The sequence below is a fragment of the Solanum stenotomum genome, chromosome 6, assembly GCF_019186545.1.
Source record: "Solanum stenotomum isolate F172 chromosome 6, ASM1918654v1, whole genome shotgun sequence".
Lineage (NCBI taxonomy): Eukaryota > Viridiplantae > Streptophyta > Magnoliopsida > Solanales > Solanaceae > Solanum > Solanum stenotomum.
Genome location: NC_064287.1, coordinates 5,036,848 through 5,058,171, shown reverse-complemented (window position 1 = coordinate 5,058,171; position 21,324 = coordinate 5,036,848). Strand labels below are relative to the sequence as shown.

Below are 21,324 nucleotides of genomic sequence, written 5' to 3'. Positions count from 1 at the left end.
CCAAAATAAGTAACGCATACGACACTCCCCAAAGAAAGTTAGGCCACAATCGACAAAAAATGTAGAACAACAAAGAAATTCCCAAAATTTGGTATCATTAGCATAAAGAGCATTTACTACATTTCAAGAATTTGGATTACATCTCAAGTCTTCGAAAATAAATTAAAGACTCTAAAAGATAGATGGAGACCAATGACAATCCGCAAAGTAGGATCTCACCATAACTCTGAATGAGAAGAAATCGCTAGATCTGATCAATCACTACGAAGATCACCCTGACTAGGATCTACATAAGAAAGACAATAGAAGTAGGGATAAGTACAATCAACATGTACTTAATAGGTTGAACCAACGGAGAATAAACAACTAATCAAACTTAAGAAATAAACTATGAAACGCTTCCACCTGCACACAGAAAAGTCTCATTCCGATATTGGTGCCGCCATTTTATATAATAACACAAATAAAGTAAAAACATAAGGATATAGATAATACTCAAATCAACATATAAAAAGGTTACACAACACAACAAATTAAAGGTTGTCAATGCAATACATTGAGATGATGAAATGAAGTGGGGGAATCGAGGTTGTCGCACAACCTGTCGTATACACCTTGCTGAGATTCAGCTTCAATACAAATGGTGGACTCGCAGTCCATATACCAATCTCAAAATCTCATCAACTTGCCACCTAGCTCGTGGTCAAGGATAAACGTAAGGTGTCTCATTTTCTTTCTCAAAAATAATATTTCTCCACTTTCTCATATAACAGTAAACCATGATATATTGCATGAGGATGAATGCATCACAACACATATAACACAAGGCATAATCAATTAAATCAATTTGGCTAAATTGTTACTTAAATTCAATTTAGCTAAATTGTTAATTCTAGGGCTGGGCATTCGATATTTCAGTTCGGTTTCAGTTTTTTTTTTTGGTTTTTGATTCTTGTACAATGTGTATCGAACACCGAATTAAAATAATTCTGTTCGATTCGATTTTTATTATTTCGATTCGATTTATGTTATTTCCATTCGATTTTTGTTAGTTCGATTTTCACAATAAATTCACAAACTAACTAGTAACAAAATAAAAAATCAGAAAGAAAAATAAATGGGAGGAGAAATATTCATTTTGAAACTTGTTAACTTAAAATGGAAGAAGAAATATTGACAACAAAAAAATAATGGTGGTCGCCAGAAGTGGAAAGTGGTCGGTGGTCGGCTCACGGCTGGCGCCTGGCTGTGTGGAAACTGGAAAGATCGGCTGGTCGATGTTGTGCTGCGTGTTGCTGCCTGCTGGTCGACTGGTGGTCGCCGGAAGTGGGAACACCGATTTTTGTGTGCTGCTGGAAGTGGGAACGCCGATTCACTGTAGACGTGGAAAGTGAAACGTGGGTCTGTACCCTGTAAAGTATAAAAAGGAAATCTTTTACAAGGATGTATCGTACTCTCTCGGCCAGGTCATCATAAGAAAATACGAAAACGCATAAGAACTCTTGAATGGAAAAGAGATGTAACTCCAGTTCCTTTGGAATCGGTGGAAAAGTAAGAAAAAGTTTAAAAAGACAAACTTTTGACCTACTTTTGTTTTTAATTTTAAATTATAATATTTATTATTTGATAAATAATTAATATAATATTAATATATATTATAATATAAAATATTTCGGTAAACCGAAATACCGAATAACACAAAAATTATATACCGAAAAATACAAAAACATATACCGAATACCGAACCGAAAACCAAAATAATGAAACCAAAATATCGAAATAATTTGATTTAGTTCAATTTTTTGGTTTTTCGGTGCTTATGCCCTAGTTAATTCATTTGGCTATTTCTTTATTACAAGATTAGCCACCTCCTTACCTCAATTTTAAAAACCATTATTTCACTCTAATTGGAAACCATATCCAGATCCCAGCCCACCGACCCAAACCCGTCATCGTACAATACAACAACCCCAGCGATCCAGCAGCGCAACGAACTCAAAGCCGCGTCGTTTCCTCTCAACCTTATCCTCTTCGTACAAGAACCTTCTCGAGTCGAAACGGGTGGAACCATCTCAGTGCCGCATCATCCTTTACTAAGATCACTTATTTTATAATGAAGGAGCACTAATTAACCAACAATAGGTGATCATAGTATATAATCCATCCGTTATAATTTATGAGGCACAAATAAAATTTTAAGATTCATTCTTCTAAAGTTTGATCATAAATTGGGACGCAAAAACTTTAAATGTTTTTTAATAAGATTTATATATTTTGATGCTATGTAAAAAAATATTATCAATCACAATAATTAATAACTTAAAATATTTAAACATTATATAAATAATTCCAATAAAATAAAAACTTGGTTACTCTCAAAATTATGTGACAAGTTATTCACAAAATTAGGTGTAAAGTATTGACAAGTTATTAGCATCAGTATGACAAAAAGGAATGATTTGGCAGAATATAATTGGCTACTTGTTGAAGAAAGCACGTAAGGGACATAAATCTAGATATCCACTTGGCAGCCTATGAGTGAAAAGTCCAAAATACTCCTCTCAATATCCCAACTGTAAATTGAACTCCTCACAAATCTATTCATCCGCCAAATTTTGCTGAGGTGAGCCAATTAACTTACCCTCTCGATTCAATTTATGTGACATATTTCAAATTTCGAGATTTAAAAAAATCTATCTTTGACGGTAAACTTTTATATATCATTTAAATATTATAGATTGTCAATTATTATGACTTATAATTTTTTTTACGTAGTTTACAAATATATAAATTTCATTTCAAAAGAATTGAAGATCCCATCCGCAAAATTCCGATCAAACTTAAATTGTTTGACTCTCGAAAAACGATATGCATCACATAAATTGGGACCGAGGGAGTAATAGTTTTTGAGCATTTGATTGTGAATCTTAATTTGGTAGTTGTTTAGAGTTAGACATGTATTAGTATGTAGGAATTAGTTATGAGGAAATTTATGTATTAACTTAATTATTACTCATTTTATATAAGTATTCGTTATTTCATATTTTATTTTGCATAAAATATGTACATAGATTTCTTCATAAATTATGCATGTATTAATTATGTAGGTTTCTAAATTGCATACCAAACATTAGAATATTCTTATACAAGAATAACTTACCTTCGAATGAGCTACCAACCAAACGACCCCCAAGTGTTTTTTATTATTCAATGATTGTGTTGATTAATTGTATTTTGGTTTTGAGAAGGGTAAAGCTGATAAAGGTGAATTTTTGTTGTTAAATGCAGGGAGAGGTGGTGAGAAGTATTGAGAGATCAAAATGCGTGCAAGGAAAGCTGGTTTAATTGCTTTGTTCGATGTTGATGGAACTCTTACAGCACCCAGGAAGGTATAATATTATGAAATATGCGTTTAGATGTGTGATTTTATGTTGATTTCATATTATGATTTTATATCATGATTTCATATCGCATGACCAAATGGACCCTAGTTTAATAGTCTCTTTTGAATATTTTGCTTAATTTGTAAAAGAATAGTAGTCTTTGTTTTATCAAATATGTCTTGTAAGAAAAGTACATTAATGATTGGATAGATATGATCCTCTACTAACTTTTGAAAAGATTATGCAGATATATATATGTGTATGCCTTTTGCAATAAAAAATGAGTGTAAAAAACTTCTGTTGAACCTTACTTTTTTCTTAGAAGTTTTTTAAATACCAACAATTAGTAAATATTTTTTTTAGGAATGACATAATTCCTATTTTTAATACTATCTGTTGCTCTTGTTGTGTTATTTTCTTATTATCGTGTTTTAAATTCTTCTTTTATTTTTTGCTTGAGTCAAGTGTCTATCGGAAACAAAATCTCTACCCCACAAAGGTAGGATAACATACATCCTTCAAACCCCACTTGTGAAATTGCACTCTTGTTGATTGATTTTTTGAATAGAGTAGAATGGTATAGATGATTTGTACATTTAGTTGAATTCAACGTATTTGAGATTGAGTCGTCATTGATTGAGTCACTATATTCTTGCTAGCCTATACATATATTTTCAAAAAATTCATGTCATGAGTTTTTATTGTTCTGATTCTTATTTCTTCCTTTAATTTTATAGTAAATTTACTAGTATTGCATTTAATCATCCCCATAATTATATTGATTTTCTTCTTTGAAAGAATTCAGGAATGTACTCCAGAAATGTTCAAATTCATGCAAGAACTTAGAACGGTAGATGATTCTTTTGCCATACTCCGCTTCTTTCTCAACGATTCTCTAGCTTAACAATTTTGTCTCCCTGCAGGTTGTTACAATTGGAGTTGTCGGAGGTTCTGATCTTGTAAAGATATCAGAACAGCTTGGCAATTCAGGTTAGCTTAACTAAACTTGGAGTTGGGATGATGAAAGGTTTACAACTTCAAATTTTGTGGGTAGGATTCAGTGGCGGAGCCACAATTTTATTTAGGAGTGTCAAAATATAAAGGAGTAAAGTCATGTATAAGCCAACGGGAGTCAATATAGTGCATTCTTTTATCCAACTACACGATATAATTTTCCAACCAAGGGGTGTCAATTAACACCCACTACACCAAAAATGATTTTTAGTAGCAATTAATTAACAACAATAGCTTAATTGTTGTTATATATATATATATATATTTTTTTTTTTTTTTAATTATTTTTTTTTTAGAGGCAATTAACACTCTTTGAAAATGTCCCTAAAGCTTATAGCGACATTGGATCTAATAGCAAATAACTAATGCCAGTAAAAGTTTTTAGCACTCTTTATTAATGTGTATATTTATTGCCGCTAAAAGTTGTTTTTGTTGTAGTGACCCCTTGAATACATGTAGCTCCGCCACTGGGTAGGATTTTTAATTAAGGAGCTACATCAGCATATTAGTGCACATGTTTCTTGCTCAGTATCTAAAATTCCTCTCAGTATTAGGCAAGAGTACAACTTTGGTTTCACTAGCCAAGAGCACTGAACTGAGTTTCGAAGCTGATAACTTATACAGAACCCTTGGTTCTCATATATGGTTATTTACTGATCTTTCTAATATTTGTGATGCAGTTATGAATGATTATGATTACGTTTTCTCTGAAAATGGACTTGTAGCCCATAAGGATGGCAAGCTTATCAGCAAACAGGTAATGGCCAAAATTTGATATCTTATATCTTTAATTTTACTTGTGAGTGTAGGTTCATTTTGTCACATAACGAAATCTTTGGATACTGTCTTTATCTTTCAAGCTTGAACTTGTTGCCACAACATAAGCACTTTGTACCCAGTCGAGGTACAAAGTGCATGGCTTCCTTCATTTTCCTTAGTTTCTAATTAGCAAGGTGATTTCTTTTGAAATGGCATGACTCCTTGTGTGTGCAGAACTTGAAGTCGTTTCTCAGAGATGAGAAGCTCAAGGTTAGTCAATGTGCTTTTCTGATTAATGAGGAAATATTTTATTTTTATGCAAAGAAGGGGAACATACCCAAGTTTGATAAAGGCTTAGTTAAATTATTTGTTGATAAGATAACTATAGTAAATTTGTGTGTGACCTTTATGGACAAGATAAAAGGGTAAGAGCTACGTAGAGAAAGATTATTGTGTAATTTATATTTTGTTTAACTACCAAAAATATTATATTTTGTCGAAAAACTGCTTTGACTATGCATTTGTTAAGTTCTCGGAGTAATGTATATTATGATAATTAATCAAAATCTGAAAACTATAGATACAGTTTTGTATGTTTGTTGCATACATATCTTGATGACTTGATGGTATGCAAATGATATGCAGGAATTTATCAACTTTACTCTTCGTTATATTGCTGATTTGGATATTCCAATAAAAAGGTGGGCATATCAAATACTATGTTGCTTGGATCCTCCAAAAAAGCCGTTGTATCTGTGTAATACCCTGCAACATTTTTGAAGGATTCAAGCAACATAGATCAACGGTTGAATTATCTGCTTGACTGCCTCTTTGTGTCAAACTTCTTAATAATTCTCCTTTGTAGAGGAACACTCATTGAGTTCAGAAGTGGCATGCTAAATGTGTCGCCTATTGGGGGAAACTGTAGTCAGGAAGAAAGGGAAGAATTTGTTAAGTATGATAAGGCATAGACAACTTCTCTAGTAGTGCATATATGTTTTGCAGTAATGTACCTTCGGCAGATTCTTTTTTCTCGTTGATTTAAAGATAATTTTAAAACTATATTCAGGTACAAAAGATACGCGAAACAATGATATCAGTGCTTAGAGGAAAGTTTGCACACCTTAATCTCACCTTCTCCATTGGAGACCAAATAAGTTTCGATGTGAGCATCTTTAAGCCTTTTCTTGTGCTCATTGATCATTGAACATTTTAGGTAGATGATTTAGGGATGTTGGTCATGACAGGTTTTCCCCCAAGGCTGGGACAAGACTTATTGTTTGAGATACCTTGAAGAATTTAATGAAATTCACTTTTTTGGAGACAAAACATACAAGGTAATTTTTAGTTATTGATGTGCTTGAAGCTTTCTTTTCATGTTCGGGATGATATATAAGTCCTGCTTTTTACTTGAACAGGGAGGAAATGACCATGAGATCTACGAGTCTAAGAGAACTGTTGGTCACACAGGTCCGTCCAAAATTTCATTCTTTTATGTTTGAATAAATCATTCTCTTGCTTAATTCCTTGAGGAATAACATTACCTGCTATTTTTTCTCCTTTTTTTTTCCAGTTACTAGCCCGGAGGATACAGTGAAGCAGTGTTCTGTTCTATTCCTCAGTAAGGATAATGGAAATGGAAGTTGTTGAGCTTGTTGCAGTTTTTCAGTACATGTACAATTGTATGCTTGTTACCTATGAACAACAGAAATGAATAATTCCTATAAATCCTTGTATTGAATTTACTCATTAAAATTATAATTTCAGTTTTCCATACATTTGAGGTGATATGTATATTTAGTGAGTCATGTGAACCAGGTTCTTTAAGAAATCCCTTGAGGTTGTCTTGTTTTTGTGAGATAATCTATATTTTTTATGTCGACTTCATAATCCTCTTTCATGCTATGTGTAATGTGTATACTTCATTCATTACTGTTTTCTACCCTCAGAGTGCTTCAGAGTCCAGTTTTGAAACACACAAATCTAACTATTACTGTTGACACCCAATTTTGACCCCCTCGATAATAATTAATTTTTGAGCTTCTCAATTTCCAAACGATTTAGAATAATTAGTTTTATAAAATTTAATTATTTTTCAAAGTCATTTTAAGTGATCTTAGTCAAGTTTCATAATTTATAAATGGTAAATATATTTCATATTATTTTATAGATATAATTGGTATATTTCATAAATATTTGAAAATCATCTCAAAAGGGTTTATTTTAAATATTCTATTAAAATTAGTTTAGTTTAAATTATGATTAATTTTAAAAATTAATAGATTTATAATTGAATTAATTAACTTATTTTGTTAAGATTGAGAAGCTCATTAATTAATTTGTATTAATTCATTTAGTTTAAGTTTCGACCAAATTCATCGATTAATTCCGATTTGGTTACCTTTGAACTTTATTTAGGCCATTATCTAATTGCAATTTTAGCCTAATCTAACCTTTTGCTCAAACCCACTTTAAGACTAAATTTTGGGCCTTTCTTTAAATTTCCAGCAGCTCTTCCATTCCCAGCGGCCCATTTTCTCTTCCCTCAATCCAGGCCAATCCGTTTTCAATTCCAACTTTTCTCCTAATTCCAGTCGACCCAAGCCCATCAGCAGTGCAATTTCCAGCAACTGCATAAGCAAAAACAATTCCACCAGCCCAATTCCAAAACATCCGACCCGATCCACTCAAATTTCAACAAAGAAAACCTAGAAGCGACATCAGTTTCTCAAAACGCCAACATCAGCGTTTCCAGTAAACGACAGGGCAACATTTCCTTCAAACAACACTCAGGTGGCGTCAATACATAGAAGCAGATGGTGTGTTCATGCCATATCAAAACGACGCCATCAACACGCTACAACAACAATCAAACGATGTTGGTTTTCAAACGACACCAACCGAAGATAGACGGAAAAACAGCGAGAAACGCAAAGTACTCTGCTTTTCCTTTTCCTTTTCCTTTACACCTCTGTCCAACTCGTACGAATCGCAAGAGGTAGCATCACGTGGCTGTCCCATTTTCTCTTCCGAAATGGGACGAAACTTGATAGAAAAGGGTGTTTGTCTGAAATGGTGAAAGATTTTTGGGGGGGGGGGGGNGGGGGGGGGGGTTGAATTTCAAATTTGAGCACTTGTTTCTGTCCTTTTTGGATCCCTTTCCCCCCATTTTCGAAATCTACTTTTCCTTTCTATATATTTGCTTTTATTCACTGTGAAAGGGGGGGAGAGATTTTGGAGTTGGAAAAATTCTTTACGAAGGCAGAGGAAAAGCTAAGCGATTAGTCACAAAAATACACATAAAAATACATTTGAGGAAGGGTAACTTCGCTCGTGATTGTGTGGTGGAGCTCGTTGCTAGCACCTAAGCTCGTCGTCTCGGCTCATTGCACCACTAAAGGTAAATTTATTCGAAGTTTTTGACTCATCTACTTGATGTTCTGTTTGGGTGAGAAATGAGATGATATGTTGGTCTGTCTCCTTCCTTTTAAAAGATCGTCTCTTTCTATTCTTTGATCATGACTTTGTCTGTTGAAAGGAGTTTGGTTTTGAATCAATGTATCTTAGTTGTTTAAGATTAAAAAATGAGTCTTTTCTAGTAATTTAAGGCTGAAAGTTCGGTGAATCATTGAACTCTATCCTTTATTGTTATTTTTATTTTATTCTTGCGTTTTATCGACTTTGTCTCCATTGCTTATTACTCGTTTGGTTTATAATTAGCTAGGATGGATGAAATAATTTTCGTTGGTTGCCATTATGACCCTTCTTTTGGTCTTTTAACGTCGTTTTCTTTTCAAAAATAGGAGCAGAAATTTCTTAACTAGTTAATGAGTAACTTGAATGTTGTCTTGTCCATGGTTCGTTGACTTATTAGTCTGTTCTCTTCGTTTCTTTTTTTCAAGTCCCATGATTATTCTGCCTTTAGCAAGACATGTTAGGTTCGAGTCGGTGTTTCTATCCACCTAAATGCCTAGTCGAAAAATGCTCACCACCTCTAGTTAAACTCATAAGATATGAAGTCGTATTATTATTTAGATCGCAATTCGCTTCAATCCTTGTTTTGTTGTCAAAGTTAATACTCACTTCTCTTTCCTAATTATCTCATCATGTCGGCCTGTTCATTTTTATTTTTTTATTTTTTATTTTTTATTTTTATTTTTTTATTTTTTATTTTTTATTTTTTATTTTTTACTTTTTAGTCTTTGAAGTTTTGCCCAAGTTTTTGGTATCCACTTGTAGTATATTCCCACATGCAGTATGTTTGCTAAATTTATGTACTATTATTGCTTAAATTTGTAGTTATTTTTTTCAAAATCATATCGAATTGGTCATTTGTTCTTCACGTTTCTTTAATATGCCTTTTGTTGTTACTCGTTTAGGACTTCGTATTTAGCTTACATGATTCATGACAACTCCTCCTGCCAAAATGGTAATCGACTGTTAAGGATATATTGTTAGTCATCGTTTCATACTAGGCATTCTTTGTCCCTTTTATATTTTTATATACTTCACTGCAACTTGGGGTTGGTCGTATTATTCTAAATGTAGCTTAACTTGGGTCATGGCCAAAAACATGTTTGTTATGCTAAAAATGGTCTCATATTATCGTACTTTCATTAGTACAATTGACATGCTTTCCTAGTATCTAATTTCCTTTGAACTGAAAGTTTCCCTTTTGTTTTATGTGTTAAAAGACATTTTTGTCATAAATCTTTTTTTTTCCAATATGTCGTGGAAGTGAATTCTTAGTTTATTTTGGTAAAAAATATTACGATCTCTTTCTCCATTCCCTTCTAATATACTAATTTTCATTCCCTTTTGGTTTTGCATGTAAATTTGTCTGAGTTCACCATGAACTCCTATTTCCTTATCCCGTATTTCATGAGAGCCATAAAGGCTCAAATTCCTCCTCCATCGAGTCAGCTATCTAAAAATTGACGAACAGATCTCGGAGTTGAAAGAATACGGAGCGTATCGGGAGTTAAAGGGATTGGGCCAAAAAAAAAACCCACCTTTATTTTTAAAAAGAAGTTGTATTTTGTTATTTTTGGGCCTAAGCACTTGTCGTTTTAATTGCTATTATTGTGTTAGTTTAGGACAGGTGGAAGAATTGGGCTTAAGGCCCAAATAGAAAATATTTCTATTACGTTAGAATAGGACAGATATAAATGACTCAAATGAGCCAAAATCCCAAAACAAAAATGGGCCCAAGTATTGGTTCAGGCGAAAAGATAAACCAAACTTGGGCCTAAATCTCTCTCCCTCCTTTCTTTATTGTGTTTCTTTATTTGTCAAATACCTGCTATTAATCTTAAGTTTATCACGATTCAATTTTCCGACAGATAGCCATTCTGAACTAATCTTCTAAAAAATAACTAATTAAATATTTACGTCCTATAATATTGAAATATAATCTATCAAAGTGTTTAACTTAGATAATATCCCAATACTTCTCCTTTTCCCCTTTTTTTAAAAAAATGGTCTTGACTAAAATAGTTCAATTTTGCAATTCAAGTTAAGTTAAATTATTTTAGCCAAATAATTAATTGTCGAATAACCACATTAGCGGGTGTTCTAAATGCTTTAAAATCCTTCCTAGAATATAAATAAGAACCCCGAACCCCTTTTAAAGTTTTCATTAGATTTTTGTTTTAGTCTATTTAAAATAACAATTTTCTTAATTTTACTTTAAAATTAAGTGGCGACTCTAAAACCAGTTAAAGTATATTTTTAAATAAAACAAAATGGCGACTCTACTGGTAATTTGAATGGATCTAACCTTAAGATTAATTTATTTGACTATGTGTTTTAACTGTCTACTTGTTTTATTTACCGCATATATATATATTGAACTGTTGCATTCATGGCATGACATACTCCATTAAACGACATTTATTTTAATTTTCCATTTAAAGGACGATTATGAGAGCCGCAGTCGTTCGTTAACCAAATTGTTCTCAGGGCACTCTGACGAATGTAGTTGGCTTCTGGATAGTCATCGGTCATTAACTGTCCCAACCCAAGTAGTCCGCTTGGGTCACCTATCCACTATAAACAAAGCACACTCTTAGTCAAGACTAGCGTAGAGCTAAACAACGTACTTACCTAATATGACCCAACACCCAAGGCGTGTTGGGCCCATTAGAAAGACCACTTTGAGTCCAAAGGGCCCACGACCCGAACGGACGTTCATACTTACATGTTTGAAGGATGCGCTGTTTGACAAATTGTTGTGTCTTGGGTTTGGGGGTATCTAATTCTTTGTAGGTTTGTGTAGATGGCCAAACAACACTTAACTTTCAAAATGGTCACTGAGAGGCTAGACCTCCTTTGTGTATGGTGGTATAATCTCAATGCATATCATAAAAGAGAACTTTCCATTCACTTGGGTCACCTCCCGTCGATTATGAATCTCAAAGTCTGGCCTAAGTTCATTGAGGTGGTCACTCGATTTTGGGATGATGAGAGGATGGTGTTTCGCTTTGGAGATGTTGAAATGACACCAACTGTTGAAGAAATCAAAAATTGTCTAGACAATATCGAAATGTGCCAGAAAAGGAAAAATCATCCAGATCATCACATTTAGCTACCGAATAAGCCAACCGGCACAGAACTGAAAAACATGTTGTTACTGGTAAATACAGACTGACTAGACACCCCAAGTATTTCGTTTGTGAAGTTCTATGAACAATGGGGACACAAGAACTATTATAAGAACTTACCAAATGAGTTCCTCGATCGTAGTAGTTGGAGTCAGACTCAAACTCTAGCATTTGCCATATGCCTATTAATGTTTTGAAAATAAACATTTAACTTAGCCAAAATGGCAACTCACATCTGAATATATGAAAATGGTAATATATAGACAACTGAACTACTAACTGACTGATTGTCTATGAAGTCTCTAAAACAACTGAGATGGATGTTGGGACAAACCCCATAACATATTAATGAGCTAAACAAGAACTGAAATGAAAATAGATCCTCCGGAATACAAGAAGGCTCACCAATTGACTCTGAACTGCTCACTGGATTAACGGTGCGTCGGAATTCCGATCCTAACTACCTGTGTCTGCATCATAATACGATGCAGGTCAATTGGCATCAGTACATTGAATGTACAAGTATGCGAGTTGGAATGCTAAAACAACATAGACTTGAAAGAGATAATGAAATAAACACTTACCTAGGCTCTTCTCAGCTCCTGAATACTTGACTAAACTCATTTTAGTATAAAGCAGTTTTAAACAAGTGCAATATAAAGAAAAACTGTTGAAAACATGATGTCAATTTATAATCATAATACAATAAAAAGACAAACCATGCTTCCTCTCAATGTCTACTTATGAAGTGCATGAATGAAGTCACATACCCCCATTTACACTAAGCATAACCCCTTCAGGAACCATGCAACTATTGATGTGGGAGTTTCTATAACCGACAACCATCACTTAAGAACTATAGTGATGATACATCGTTTTACCTCATGCTGCCGAGGCCCATCTTATACCTTGCCGTGATATAGGAAGCTAACTCACTAAGTGGATCCACTATTCTATTGTGAAAAAGATTCATCTAAGAAGTATGACCCTTTTCTACCCATAGTGGCTACATGGTTTATGGAGACTTGAGTTAATATGAACTCGCATCCTCATATCGGTGCTCAATACTACTCCCAAAAATATACTTAGTTCATATGTTTTAAAAAAAAAACAACTTCTTCTGTGATTTGAGATTAGTGCTAAACAACTTAGCTAAAAGGCAATCTTGGAAATCTTAGTTTCCCTGCTTGCTTTATTTAGAAAGCAATTTCTCTTTTCTAAAAACTAGCCCGAAGGCTCTTTAAAAATCTCAGTTTCCGTTTTTATTTAAATATGAAAACCTTTAAAACTCTTTGGGAATACATAGTCCCCATATACTTCTTTAAAGAAATGAACTTCAAACCTTTACTCTTTACTCTTTACTCTTTAGTCAACTTGATCTTTAAGTCTTAAAACAAAGTTAAAAGCATTTGCAAAAGACTTATTGAAAAGACTCTAAGAACTTCTTAGACTTGACTCTTGACTTTCCTTGAGTTTGATTTATGGATTCAAGGTTATGATTTATGTTTTTGGATGATTTCAAGATGTTTAGAAGTCATTTAGAGTAGTTAGAATCAATGGAAAGTGTTAGTACACTTTTGAAGAACTTAAATAGGCTAGACGACGAAAAACTAATGAAAAACGACGATTTGAGTGCATCCCGGGCGCGCCGCACCATCCCCCAACTTACTGGGGCTCATTTCGAGCGCACTGCAGGCGCACCGCGCCAACTATCGGGCGCTACGGGGGTGCGTCGCGCCAGCCTTCGTTCAGGCAAAATTCTGATAAACTTTTGATCTTGTTATCTGATCCTAAATTGTTTTAATCTGATTCTTTTTCTCAAATTCACTTTAGATTTATCTACCCAAATCATATACACAAGGATCTAACTCAAGGAACTCAAGAACTAACAACTTAATCATCAAGAACTCCTAAAACTTAACCCATGTTCAAGAGCGAAACTAATTCAAGAACCACATTCAATAACATTCAAAATCCAATCTTTTTTTGAGATGAAATCTCTTAATCAAACATGCTTGGCACGTGGGTGAACGAACCCAACGTTGAGATAGACTCACATACTTTGTAGGGATCACCCCCAACGAAAACCATGATCTAAACTTGAAGAACTTGACGATTTCCTTGTTTTCCCCTTCTCTTTTCTCCTCTTCTTTTCTTTTCTCTAAAACCCTAGCTCTTTTCTCAAAGCATAAACTGAACAATTAATTCACTAAAATGAATTTAATTAATTGGATAAGGAAAAGACCAAAATACCCTTCCAAAATCCGAAAACTCTTTTACTATTGGAACTGACTGAATAGGAGGTACCTCAACACTTGAGTCATTAACTCGGACTAAGTGATAGATACAACCCTTAGAAACTAACTTCCTTGCTTTGTAGTACGAAATGAAACGACCCTTAGGCACTGCTAAACTGCTTTTCCACTATAAGATTGGCTCATAAGGAAAATGAAACTTGACTACTCGAGGATTACAATCAACTGAGGCATAACAGACACGAAGCCAGTTCATACCAAGAATGACATCAAAATCTACCATGTCTAACTCAATTAAATCAGCCATGGTACTCTTGTGATTAACGAAAATGGGACAATCACAATAGACTCTCTCTGCTAGAATAGACTCACCAACAGGTGTGGAAACATTTAATGGTTCACTAAGTTGCACAGGGATAACATCAAAATTAATAGCAATATATGGAGTTACAAAAGATAAACTCGCTCCTGGATCTAGCAAATCATAAACAGTAAAGTCAAATACTTGAATCATACCAGTGACAACATCTAGTGAATCTTCTTGCTCTTGGCGATTATTGAGAGCATACAAACGGTTTGTTCCTCCGCCAGTATCAAAAGTAGCTCCTCTAGGTGCAGTCCTATCTGGTGGAGCAATTGAAGAAGACAGGGCTCTATTGCCCCCATTACCCTGTTTGTTCTTTTGACACTCTCGCATGAAATGCCCACTCTGACCACACTTGAAACAACCAATAAAGCCCTCGCGACAAACACCTGAATGATTCCTACCACAGTTGGCACAAGCAGGAGGCTTAATACCCCCTTGCGCCACTCTACCTTGAGAATATGCATGCTTAGCTTTGGAATTCTGACCATTGTATTCACATTTGTTCCTAGGTGCAGGTGCACTAGAAGATGATGTAGCAGGTCCCTTCTGTTCCTGTTGGAAAGAAGACCGATTGTCATTACTCCTCTGCTGCCCGAACTCATTCCATGTCTTAGCTCTCTTGCTCTTAAACTATTCTCTATCCTTTAGCTTATCCTCCTCAACTTGTTGTACATGAATCATAAGCCTTATTAGGTCCATATCCCCTATTAGCATAGTTGCCTTGCCTTCCTTGCTTGACTGACGAGACAACCCATCAACAAATAAACTCATCCTGTTTCTCATGTCAGCAACCATCTCCGGAGCATAGCGGGAAAGTTGTGTGAACTTCAGACTGTACTCATGAGCACTCATAGACTCCAGTTTAAGGGTGAGAAAATCTCTTATCTTTGCCTCTCGCAACTCACGGGGAAAGAAACGCCCCATGAGAGCACTCTCAAACACGGCCCAACTCACTATTGGCGCATCCACGACCCTATTTTTTTTCCATTGGTCGAACCAGATTCTAGTGACACCCTTCATTTGGTATGCAACCAGTTCCGCCCTCTCCGTATCGGCAACATGCGTCACGTCAGACAACCTTTTCAGCTCCTCCATGAAGTTCTCCAGATCCTCAATGACACTTGAACCTGTGAAGCTTGGTGGGTTCAACCTTGAAAGCTCACAGATCCTTGAAGTATCTGCCACTTCCTGTCGATTATCTCTCTGTCCAACTTGATAGGTCGCAACTTGACTTAACATCCAGATAGCTTCACGGAATTCAACATTGGTGACCACTCCTTGGGGTTGCACTTCTAGTGCATTAGGTACCCTTTGTTCCTTGACATTTCTCCTAGCAGGACGACTTTTGACTTCTCTTCGTGGAGGCATGAGTATTTGGAAACACGCGCAAGCACGAATTAGAGGGAAACTTTTAGAGATCAAACTCTACGCACGAAATAAGTGTGGAAGAAGTGAGATAGTTCCTAAATGTTGCAGCCTCCTAATTATAGATGTGGCGCACTTCATATCGATAACTAGGACTCTATAGACACGACTTCATAGACTCCCTAGGACTCTTGAACTCTGGGCTCTGATACCAAGTTTGTCACGCCCCGAGCCTACACCCTGGGCGGGACTGGCACTCGAAGACCATTGCTGACCTCAAGCGAACCCTTGGCCTGGCTTACTGACTCAATGGAAGACTATATGCAATAAGAAAAACATTCAAATGCTAAACAACTTAACTGCTTCAAACTGAACTCATAATGTTTTGAAAATAAACATTTAACTTAGTCAAAATGGCAACCCACATCTGAACATATGAAAATGGTAATATAAGGATAATTGAACTACTAACTCACTGACTGCCTATGAAGCCTCTAAAACAACTGTGATAGATGTTGGGACAGACCCTACAACATACTAATGAGCTAAACTAGAACTGAAATGAAAATGGATCCTCCGGAATGCAAAGAGGCTCACCAACTGACTCTGAACTGCTCACTGGATCAATGTTGCGCTGAAATACCGATCCTAGCTACATGTGTCTGCATCATAATACTATGAAGGCCAACTGGCATCAGTACTCAACTCATGTTCAAGAAAGAAACTAATTCAAGAACCACATTCAATAACATTCAAAATCCAATCTTTTTTTGAGATGAAATCGCTAAATCAAACATTCTTGGCACGTGGGTGAACGAACTCAACGTTGAGATAGACTCACATACCTTGGAGGGATCACCCCGACGAAAACCACGATCTAAGCTTGAAGAACTTGACGATTTCCTTGCTTTCCCCTTCTCTTTTCTCCTCTTCTTTTCTCTTCTCTAAAACCCTAACTCTTTTCCAAAAGCGTAAACTGAACAATTAATTCACTAAAATGAATTTAATTAATTGGATAAGGAAAAGACCAAAATACCCTTCCACAATCCGGATTGGACATCTCCTTATTCCAACAGCCCAACTTCCAAAGGGCATAACTCACTCATACCAATTCGAAATTGGTCAAACTCAACGGCGTTGGAAAGATCGTTCCAAGAACTTTCCTACCATATCTGGAAGTGCTCCTAAATCATGCTGAGCTAGAAGTTATGGTTGTTTGAAGTTGGCCAAAAACTCACTTTTAACTTAACTTGAACAAATTTCCAGATTTCAATTATTTCCAAAAATCACTATTTCAAATTCTTAGATTCTTCCTAGCTACTTCAAATTACGAGATGTTACATATTTCCTCAGGACGAAAGGAATGAAATTGATACTCAGATTGTCGTGGTAACTCACGCTATTTTTGAAGGTGTTGGTAAAAAGGGACAAGTCAAAAAATACTTCAACCTGGCCCTGATCATTGTGGCTGACATATATCAATCTTTGGGTCAATGCAAAAATGAGTTCCCATTTTTTCAAGAATGTAATATCTTGCTGCAGTGGTGGATGTTTAAACATCTCGTGAAGACATATGACACTCAAAAACATAAATTGGTCGAACCACAAAAAGAAAGTCACCTCGACCACTACGAGTTACATTTGAGCATCAATAGATTCAAGATCCACAGTACAAGGGAAGCATGGGCTAAAGTCTTCCACGACATAAAAGAAGGAAACGTACAATGGATGTTTCAAGATTTCATGTCAGAAAAACTAGTTGTTTAGAGGGCTAAGTGTCCTTTCCTAATCCATCCTAGCATTAAGGGAGTAGAACCCTACAACCCTAGCAGGGTAATGCGGCAATTCGGCAGAAAACAAATTCTACCTTTCAAATGAGACAATATCCGCTACATCTTTGATTACAACGGGTGCGACAAGATACCTTACGCTAAAGATATTTGTCAAGAATGGGCTAGGCGGGTCAACCTAAAAGAGAGCATGGCCGAAAACAGATATGAAGTTGGGTATGTTGACGAATACAAAAAATGGTTGCAGGATGATCTCCGTGGTACACTTGACCCAACGCCACGCACAGGCCGACAGATTGAAGATGTCCAGGTAAGGCTCCAAATCCAAGCCTACCACTTTCAGCAAGAATATGATCGAAGAGAGCAAGAGTTTCAACGTAGGGAGCAAGAATACATACATAGGGAACAAGAGTTCCATCATCGAGAATATGAAAGCCAAAAGGCCTTAGCCTTTGCCACACAAGAGTTAGCTAACGCAAGAGCCTGCCTGATACGTTTGGATTTGAATTTGGATGATCAACTTAACTCTCTCCAGGGCGTATCGATGTCTTCCAAAGCTGTGTTCACCGAGCCACATGTGATAACTAGCAAGTTCCTCATTCGTGAAGAACTGGAAAAAGCAAAAGGAGGAGCGGGACCTTCAACCTTTTAGTTATTTTATTCCCCTGCGTGGGATTGATGTTATTGTATTTGCAAGTTATCCTTTCCCTAAAAGATGTACCCCTTTCGTTGACTTTGTAATGAATTCTCTAATTATTTATGAATCTTATTTTGGGGGGTGCAACAATTTGTTTTAAATGGTGCAATACATCCTTCAAATCGCTAGGCCTACCCTTGGCACAAAAGGGCCACATATCTGTTTAAGATGCGATATATGATTGTGTGCTTTAACTGTCTATATGATATGTTGCTTTGAATGAGGACATTTTTAGCCCACTCCTTGTCAAAAATGTCCGAAAATGCCAAATGCAAGTCACTACCAAAATGTACGACCAAAATTCCACGAGTCTTGAGTTTCTCAGCCAAAAATAAAATCCTAATCCTAAAACGTTACTATGTCATCTCAGGAAAGGTAAAATTGCTGCTAAGATGGAAAAGGGAAAGAATGTCGAGTGGAGACGACTGAGGAGAATTTAAGGATGAAACTACGATGATTCAAACAAGAGATTCGAGAAATGGGAAAAAGAAGAATGAAAGTAGCACTAGCCACCGCAGCTGCGGAAGCCAAAAGTACAGCACTAGACACAGAGTTGGCGGCAAAAATGGCAAGATATGCTATCATGAACGAGGAGTCGGTTGCTAAGCGGAAGGAACATGATGTCTTCAACAATGATATAACCATGAGGCTTTAGAAGATACGCAAAAAATGTTCTTTCTTCAATCAAGAAGCCAATAGTGGTCCCGAAGACACTTACCCTGGAGCTACTGGAGAAGATACCGATGAGGATATCATCTATACGCCTCCCTTCTTGGGACGTCTGAAAAGAGGAGACAAAAAAATCACTCTCCCAGCTTATGAGTGGACACATAGCGTGGGGGCAAGAGTCGTGCCGTGTGCTCTCATTTATAAGCAACTTAAGGCTTCGCACATGTTGAAGCCTCTCGAAGGAACCACTTTTGAGTTTGGGTATGAAAGCTCTCAAAATACGTGCGCCTACCACTCGAACCAAAAAGGACACACTATAGAAGAATGTGTGGAGATTAAGGCAGCAATCCGCAACTTGATCAATGTTGGGGAGATCCTGTATATGTGGGGTGGGAACACCGTCCTTACATGTGACTAACCGAAGCTTAGTATGCCGGTCACTCAGCACACCTTGTTTTATTGTCACTACTTCACACCTTTTAAGGAAACGTTGTTGGCTATCTACAGTCTGTTGGTTCGAAAAGGAGTCTTGGCCTCTATCAGAAAGGATGACGAAGCGATCGATCCTGTTGGGATTGAAATCTGGAATCCCTGCCCTTATACCCCTCCCCCCGTGATTAATGCAGCAGTCAAAAGAAGAAACTTTGATAAAGCCACCATCTATCTTTTAGAAGCTTTATTGTATGTTTTTCATTACTTTCCTTGTAATCAATCAAATGAATGAATGAAGATGAGAATTTCCTTTTGTATTCAAACTACGTAGGGCCTGAATTCTCCTTGGGAGATACGTAGGCAGCCTTTTAAGGCCCGGCCCCTATCTTTTTGAAAAAAAAATTTCCCCTTTCATTCTACAAGGAAACATTAAATTTACATCAATAGATATCGAAAGATGCAGCAAAAAGACCTTAGCTCAACGCAATTTAACCTTTCTGAGTTAGCCCCAAAACAAAATGAGTAAATTCCTGCTTGTTCAAAAAATCAGTCCCCATTATTCGTGGGTTAACATGTTCTCAAACGAAACAACTCTTATGTGTTTATCTGCCTTCTATGTGATATTTTGCATTATTTGTCTTGAATCCAAACTAACAGATTTGCGTTTGAGTTATTTTCCTCTACAGGTATTTAGAACTAATCTGTGTTGATAAGCTGGCTGAACACCCCTATTTTACAAGATCAAAAGGGCCTACAGATTCCTTCCCTAGTCAAAGTTCTCGGAAAGGCAAGTCAACAATGGGCGATAACATTGAGGATGCCGGCTTAACATATATTGTTGTGGCTCAGCCCATCGTTGCTGATCAGAACGAGTTAATTATACAGTTGATGCAATAGATCACTGAGATGCGAGTTGAAATGTAGAAAAAGCAGATCTGCCTAATCCGGTTTTTGCTCCGGTAGATGGAAGACCTCCACTTCACTTTCCTCCTTCAAGTGCAGAACAGGCCCAAAACCCACCCTCCAGTCCTGCTCAAAACCCCTCAATCATCGACCTAACCATCCAAAATCCCCATTATGCCTCCGCTTCTTATCATACACCACCCCCTCCTCAAAATACCAACCTCCAAGTGCCACTTCCTCCCCAAAATGCCAACCTCCAAACTGGTCCACCCCCTCAAAACCAAAACGTTAACAACCCGCAAACTTTCCTCCGTCACCAAAATCAACATACTAACCCCCAGACTTTCCCCCAAAACTATCAAGCCACTCAAAATGCCCAAAGTACCCCCATTGCCCCACCCCTACATCAGAAAGCCACTTTCCAAATATCGGTCCCCAATGTGCATGACGCCAATGGTTCTGAGCTTGACCACTATGAGGAGCGAGAGAGAGAATGGAGGTCGAAAGAAGAGGCCGCCAAGCTGTATATGAAGAAAGAGATCTGAAAGGCCATGAAAGAGTTGTAGTGTCTTCCTAAAGTCGCCGATTTGAGTTATGAGGATTTATGCATTCATCCGAAGTTGGACCTCCCAGAAGGGTTCAAGGTGCCAAAATTCGATGCTTTCGGAGGAATAGGGAACCCCTTGGCATACCTGAGGGCCTACTGTGACCAGCTCGTGGTAGTTGGAAGAGATGAAGCTTTATTAATGCGGCTTTTTAGCCGAAGTTTGAGTGGAGAGGCTCTGGAATGGTTTACATCGCATGAAACAAGACAGTGGCCTAGCTGGAATGCTCTGGCTAATGATTTCATCGAATGATTCACCTACAATCTAGAGATCGTTCCTGATCGTTACTCCTTGGAAAAAATGAAGCAGAAATCCAATGAAGTTATAGAGAATTTGCATACAGATGGAGAAAGAAGGCAGCTAGAGTTCATCTTCATATGTCTGAAGGAAATTGTCGAAGTATTTGTGCGGGTTCAAGAGCACGAATATTATGACAGAATCATGTTGCTCGTTGGAGCGAAATTTGCTGAGATAGTCAAGGTA

General features: G+C 36.6%; 2 protein-coding genes across 2 annotated transcripts; one reads left to right on the top strand and one right to left on the bottom strand.

Annotated features, from left to right (window-relative positions):
* Positions 1 to 3,301: 3,301 nt before the first annotated feature.
* LOC125867973 (phosphomannomutase-like) lies at positions 3,302 to 6,851 on the top strand. The gene is made up of 11 exons (XM_049548566.1): positions 3,302 to 3,389; positions 4,189 to 4,233; positions 4,307 to 4,373; positions 5,078 to 5,154; positions 5,391 to 5,426; positions 5,802 to 5,857; positions 6,022 to 6,121; positions 6,226 to 6,321; positions 6,404 to 6,493; positions 6,575 to 6,626; positions 6,730 to 6,851. Exons 1-11 carry the CDS (start codon positions 3,321 to 3,323, stop codon positions 6,804 to 6,806), a joined length of 765 nt encoding a protein of 254 aa, XP_049404523.1. The 5' UTR covers positions 3,302 to 3,320; the 3' UTR covers positions 6,807 to 6,851.
* Positions 6,852 to 15,010: 8,159 nt separating this feature from the next.
* LOC125868414 (uncharacterized) lies at positions 15,011 to 15,748 on the bottom strand. The gene is made up of 2 exons (XM_049549071.1): positions 15,413 to 15,748; positions 15,011 to 15,118 (listed from the first exon to the last, which is right to left on the bottom strand). The coding sequence occupies exons 1-2, from the start codon at positions 15,746 to 15,748 to the stop codon at positions 15,011 to 15,013; spliced, it is 444 nt and encodes a 147-aa protein (XP_049405028.1).
* Between the last annotated feature and the right edge of the window lie 5,576 nt (positions 15,749 to 21,324).